This window comes from Lipophrys pholis (assembly GCF_963383615.2).
Source record: "Lipophrys pholis genome assembly, chromosome: 22".
Lineage (NCBI taxonomy): Eukaryota > Metazoa > Chordata > Actinopteri > Blenniiformes > Blenniidae > Lipophrys > Lipophrys pholis.
Genome location: NC_137644.1, coordinates 15,310,310 through 15,317,119, shown reverse-complemented (window position 1 = coordinate 15,317,119; position 6,810 = coordinate 15,310,310). Strand labels below are relative to the sequence as shown.

General features: G+C 39.4%; 1 protein-coding gene across 1 annotated transcript; it reads left to right on the top strand.

Moving 5' to 3' along the window:
• The first annotated feature begins 4,229 nt into the window (after positions 1–4,229).
• Positions 4,230–6,578, top strand: LOC308127460 (macrophage mannose receptor 1). The gene is made up of 5 exons (XM_080492516.1): positions 4,230–4,333; positions 4,507–4,542; positions 4,760–5,119; positions 5,369–5,671; positions 5,916–6,578. The coding sequence occupies exons 2-5, from the start codon at positions 4,512–4,514 to the stop codon at positions 6,299–6,301; spliced, it is 1,080 nt and encodes a 359-aa protein (XP_080348642.1). The 5' UTR covers positions 4,230–4,333; positions 4,507–4,511; the 3' UTR covers positions 6,302–6,578.
• The last annotated feature ends 232 nt before the right edge of the window (positions 6,579–6,810 follow it).

Below are 6,810 nucleotides of genomic sequence, written 5' to 3'. Positions count from 1 at the left end.
GGTGTTTGACTCCACATAGTCCTGTCCGGTTTCTTCTTCTGTGTCCTCCACACGTTCTCAACGTGTTTAATAAAACTGTTTCCATAGAGACCGAGTCACTGCCTTACGACTCCTGGTCAAAGAGTTAGGAGATGAAAATAAATAACAGGTCAGTCAGTCATGCAGAGACAGTCCCTGACCTTGCTTTGGGCTTTAAATCATTGAGAGAAAAAAAAAATTAAGTTGCAGTGAGTGTGAAAAAATTAAATATACATACATACATTCTGTTATGTAAAATGGTAAAGCTCTAAAAAATAACCTAGCTACTCAACTTGTCACCTTAAATCACAATAATGGCTGGAATAAATGCTTGTTTTCTATGACTGTACTTCAAGGCCCATGGGGATGCACAATGGTGAAGCAGGAGACAGACTTAATTTGGGCAGTGTAGCAGGGATAAGTACGCCGAGAGACAGTCTAACAGGCAGAGATACAAACAAGGATGAACTGAGACCCGGTCAAACCTCGAAGCAACAATATTTACTAGTCTTGGCCTGATAATAGATGAAGACATGAGAGACAAACTGATGACAGTGAGAAATACACATGTACACAATTTGGCCCTCACACAAAGATCATTTTATAAATATTTAATACATTAAAATGTTCGATATTAACATTTCTCATTGGTATGACACAATCTGTGCGCTCATCAAGGTCTTGAAAATATGGTGGGGTCTCTTTATTGGAAGCTTTATACAGCTTCTTCACATCAAGAGTACAATATAGAGCCATAGCAAAATCTTGGACAAGATTTTTAGAGGTTTTCTCTGCTGCCAACAAAGATAAGTCAATACGGTCCAAATATGACCTTCTCTGTTTATCCTTGCCAATGCCGTAAAGTATTTCGATCAGCTAGGACCGTTTCAAAGAGTTATTGGGACAGGCTGAAAATAAAGGAATACGATCGTTCACCTTTGAAGTAAAAAAATCTCTCCATGCCCAGATAGACTTAATTTGGAGAATATTAGCCAGTTTTCTAGAGACTGGCTTAATGACTCTGAGGAAATCTGGGGAACAACCGATTAGTCTGCCTGACCAAGGTCCTTTCAAAAAATCACAGGAAAAAGGGAATGAGTGAATGTTTGTTTGATCATGTTTATCTGAAGCATATATTTTAGAACTGAATGCAACCAAAATGAAAGCAAATACATTAAGAGCTACAAAACCATAATATAAGCAGGTCAAGCGCCAGGGTTTTATGGACAGTTGGATTCACTTTTTAATGGCAGGAGAAGTTTATTAGTGAGTATTCGAAGCCTGGTTCTACTTGAAACATATTTAAGAACTTTTTTGGCCCGGTCTTCTGGTCAAATAGCGAACTCGGTATATGAAGAGAAAATGAAATTTATCCTCCGACAGCATTAACTGGAACTGGACCAGAAGGGGAATGGTATATCCCCGACCTCCCTCAGCAAATAGCATTTTTTGGCAATTCCTCAGTCATTTCAAATTGCTCAACAACACACTGAAAAATTAAAAGGCATCCCACAAACTTGAACCCCGGAAGTCTTGCAGGGGGGGGATTAATCTTCCAGTGTGTAAGTCTTCCACATGCACTTGAAACAACTTAAGTTGCCTCCCGTTTCAGTGCCAGAGGAGGCTGGCTGGCAATCAGCAACTTCCAGCCGTCACTCCCTCTTTCTCACACACACACACACGCACACACGCACACACGCACACACGCACACACACACACACACAGCTGAAAAGAGAGCCAAAGGCCTGGTTAAAAGTCTGACAGCACTTATGTGGGTAAAACGGCTTCACCTGCTGAATCGTGTTGACATCTTTTTTTTTTTTTTAATACACAAGCGTTCCCCACTCTTGCATCAGTTCCCCAGGGTCACTGCGGTCTCACTCCAACACAAGGGGATCAAGCAGAGCATGTTGCGCCAATGTGCACCGGAGCTTTTCTTACGCATGCCGCACACTTGAAGAATAACACGGATGCATTGGACCTCACCTCGATCGCACACCAACAATCTGTGGGCATGAACACGGAAACGTATTCGCCAAAGGTTTGGCAGAGGCCTCGACTAGAGCGCCATGTGTTCCTCCCCTGCTGCACTGCATACATATTTTTTTTTCTTGTAGTAATTCCATGTCTCATAAAAAAAATGTAAAAATTGAAAATGCTGAATTGAAATGCCGCACAAAAACTATTGTATAATGTACGATTGATAAGAAAGGGCTTGAATCACCATGGAAGGCTTTTCACTGAAGATGATTTACTGTAAATTACAGAGCTGACGTTGCACCGGTGCGAGTTCGACATGTGGCCCTTCCATCATGACACCGGCTGCTGCGTCAGCCACACGGCGCGATTCAGCTCAGGTACGACGCGGGAATATATCTTTTACGCCCAGTTTGGCGGCGAGTCTGATGCTTTAGAGTAAACACAGAGGGGGTTAAAGAAAGCTTCCGTCGTCTTGTGAAATGACAGACTGTGGGTGCAGTTCAAACAAAGAGCAACTCTGAAAAACAAAGGCTTTTGTGAAAATATGGGAAACTTCTGAATAATATATAACATCAAAGCATTTGGTTTTCACAAACGTGAATAGTGTCAGTGTTACAGCTAATGAAAAGTTATTCTATGAGGTAGTAACACTGACTTCCTCAGAAACCTCTGGAATAATTTGAATATGATATGGGTACAGGCTTATTTGCACACCTGATTTGAATTTCAAACATGCAGCTATGAGCATGCGAGTGCAACTCTGCTCCTGGTCCCGGCTCTCAATGTGGTAATAAATACGAGATGCTGAAGCCATTTTGTTACGTTGCCCAGCTGTTCCACAGCAGGAGTTCATTTTGGCTTTATTGTGCGGCACACTTACTTAAAAGTACATTTTTATCTCCTAGTATGAACGAGTAGCATATGTGGCAAGCTTGAAATACATTGAATTTCATGCACGAGGGTTATTTTTCGGCATCAACATTTTTCAAAGGTGAACAATCGTGATAAAATATGTTGTTAAGGCTTTAATACGGAGGTTTTGTTCTACAGGTAGAAGTGGTAGAAGTGGTGGCTTTTGTTTTGATCCTATGACCGCAGGCATCCTGAGATAATCTATAATCCAGGGGCGTCGAACACAGAAGTGTTTAACCAAACAATGTGGACAAAAAGTAAAACAGCACCGTCGGTAAACCTTCAAGGGAATTTATATTAAAGAAGAATTTGTAGATAGCTGGCAGATAATTACCATGAGGGAAGAGGAAGTCCAAAGGGAGTCAGTTAAGCAAATTGTTTCGACATTTGCATATCGTCCCCTGAGCGACACAGTCAGTAATTCACCTGGAAACTCCCATATTCAAACAAAGACAGCAAAATATTACCTGCACTCCAGCCGATCCTGAATCTGTCACATCTCATTGAAACTGACAAACAAAAAAGAAGTAAACTGCAGAAATAACTCACATCTTGGCTGTTTATAAAATTCACCTTTTAACCCCCCCCCCCCCCCCCCCCCCCCCCCCCCCCCCCAACAATATACATATTTTACCAAGTAATTCATTCCTCCATATTCTATACAGCTGCAATCACCTCGTGGGATTATTGTGGAGTGAACAGAGATTTTACTTTTCTCAAGCTAAGACAATTTATACCATAAGGCTATAGCGCTAACTACTTCACACCAATAAATACAATAATAAATACAAATATACAAATAATATATTAATGATTTTTTTTTCTTTTCTTTTTTTTTAAGTACAATTATGACATGCTGTGTTCATCACTGTGTTGAGTGGGAATCATAAGAACTGATGCCCAGAGGCTCTGCCACGGAAACAGAAGAGACAAACAGCAGAAACTGACTGAAATGAACTTTGAAGTACATCTGCATGTTGTCAGATTGAAGTAATATATCGCTGCATGCAACGTATGCAAATCAGAGACGAGATTTTAAAGTAAGGTTTAAATACTTCAAACAATAAAAAAAAAAACATGTTAGGACTAGAGCCACTTGTGTAATGTCAGAATGAATTGTAGTGCTAATTAAGAATAGCTGTTTGTGAGATTTATTATTACTATTTTATTTTTTTTATTTTTTTACTTACAAATAAAACAACCTTTTTTTGTTGTTTAAAGACAAACTACTAAATATCCACCCTGTTATTGAGCTGGTTCCCCCCCAGCACAGCCTTCAGTTAAATATTAACCTCTTTCCGTCGACAATTTTACTATGGAAATACGATGAAAGAAAGAGGGGTTGTGCTGTCGTGCGTCAATATAAACCCTGTGCTCCCTTTAACTGTGGGACTGACTGTGCTCAGCACCACATCCCAGCAGGTAGGACTCAGTTTTGGGTGAAATAATAAGAATCCACTCGCAAATTGATCAAGTTAAATCCTTGTGTATGTTCACAGATGCACAGATTCTGCATTCCTGTCATTTTCAGGTTTTTAAATGACTTAAATGTGTTTTTATTGTATTGCCACTTATTCTTTTTTTTGTCACTCCAGTGAAGATGGCTCTTTTGCTTCTCATGCTGTGTTCAGGTACCACTTGTTCTTATTGAAGTCAGTGCGCCTGCATCATCTTGTATTTGTGGCTACTTCTGCATGTTTTTGTTATTTGTGCATGGATTCATTTGTCGTGCCTTCGAGAAATGAGAGCAAGTCGGATTGTTTTGTAGTTGTGACGTATCATTTGCAACTTATTTCAGCAGTCCAACACTTGACAAAGGTAATTTCTTTTTTCTTTTCTTTTTTACAGGACTTTTTCAAATAGCTGCATCAAACCATCTACGGTTATTCGTTAAAAGTGACGCCGTCCAATCAACGCTTCAAGCATGTGGAAAATGCAGAAAGATGAATGGAACAATACTATCTCTGTACGATCAAAAGGATGCCAAGTTCACAAAGTGGAAGCTGAGAAATGAATTACAAGACAAACCGTTCTGGCTTGGTCTTCATAAGAATCAAGATAAAGTTGCCACTTGGTCAAATGGCGCCAACTTCACAACTCATTTACTGCAAGAAGAAATTGGTCAAAACGGAGTATGTGGAGCCATTGCAAACCATGAGTGGCAACTTTTTAACTGTTCAGAATCAAAATATTTCATGTGCAGCAACGGTGAGTTTGACTGCAATATTAGCTGAGACACACTTGTACAGGAATAACTAACTTTATGATTCCGTAGTGGAGAAAGATGACAAAAAGCACCAAATACCTATGACTATACCCATGCCACAATACATTTAGGACGTTTTGGAAAAAATCAATGTTTATTAGCTTGCGCCATTTACATTGTAGATAATAGTTTACCTTTAATTTGATTTAAGATTCGCCCCCAGTGTAAATTCCATCATTTTGCTTTTTCAGGGAGTGGTTACGTTCTCATTGAGGAGAAAAAAAACTGGTGCCAGGCCCAATGGTACTGCAGGAGATACTACAGAGACTTAATCAGCATCGATGGTGTTATACCACATGAGGTGAAGGAAACAGGAGGGAATGCAACTTTCTGGACTGGACTCCTGCTGGATTCCTGGCATTGGGAAGACGGACAGTGTTCAACATACCGAGATTGGGAAATGATAAATGAAGACGAGCAATGTACAGCTATGACACAGTCAGGGATGAAAACATATGGATGTGCAAATGTTGCCGGTGCGCTTTGCTCCAAAGGTAAAGAAGTAAAAAAAAAATTAAAATAAGAAAACTCATAACACTGTGGCACCAAGTATAAATGCTTTAGAACTGAGCTGGAAGCCATCACTGTCTTTTTTTCATCACTGTCAACATAGAGACCAATAAACAAAAGGAGATCATGGAGCAATTAAAATTTAGCAGGAGTAAAACTGTTGACTAATCTGACTTAACAGCATGGTCAATTAAACTTAACTCAATTCTGTTCAACTTGTGTTTTCAGGCTATCACAGAGTCAAACTTATCCAAAAGAGGAAAACCTGGGAGGAAGCCCTAGACTACTGTAAGAAAAAGCATGCAGACATGCTGTGGATTGAGGATGATGAGGATCAGAAAGCTGTTGAAGATGAGATCAATTACAGTTATTACATGAATCTTACCAAAGCCAAGGGTCCGTTTTGGATCGCTACGAGGCAGAGCTCCGTCTTTGGATTCTGGATTTGGAGCGACAGGATCGTCTCGTACAGCAAATGGATCGACGACCTCATGCCCGAGATGCCCCTGTCGCACCAGTGTGGCGTCATTGTCCCGGATCAGGAGTTTAACTGGAGCGACGCAGACTGTTCACGAAAGCTTCCCTTTCTCTGTGAAGAAGAGATTCATTCATAGAACCTGAAAAAAAACTAAATCAATTATGTCCTTTACAACTGAAAGTGTGACCATTGTTTTCCTTTAGTAAAAGAATATATTGTGATGTCCACCTTTTTACAACTTCTCTGACTATTTTACACTTCTACCAATTAAAGTACTTGATGAGCACCTGTATAGCAATAAAAATAAATCTAAACTTAAAAAAGACATACCCATTTGCAATTGTATTTCTTAATAGTTTCTTTGTGAGGATTAATTATGTCCTTGTAAGATCAATAAACATTTCAACAAATGTAAAATGATGTTTATCACCTTGATTCAAATTAATAATGGGATACTTCCCAGATTACTGCTGGTAATATATTTATCCAATGTGTATAATAAATAAATAAAGTGGGGTGTGATTTAGAGAGCGGGAAAAAAAAATCCTATCAATTAATCTTTCATTAATTTGTTTGATTTAATGTTTATTTATGTGGAGCCGTAACGCACATCCCATGTAGCAAAGCTGAATGCATGTAGACATA

Coding starts and splice junctions, on each gene's coding strand:
- LOC308127460 (XM_080492516.1), top strand. CDS start 4,512: ATGGCTCTTTTGCTTCTCATGCTGTGTTCAG. Junction 4,543..4,759: donor GCTTCTCATGCTGTGTTCAG/GTACCACTTGTT, acceptor TCTTTTTTACAG/GACTTTTTCAAATAGCTGCA. Junction 5,672..5,915: donor CGGTGCGCTTTGCTCCAAAG/GTAAAGAAGTAA, acceptor TTGTGTTTTCAG/GCTATCACAGAGTCAAACTT.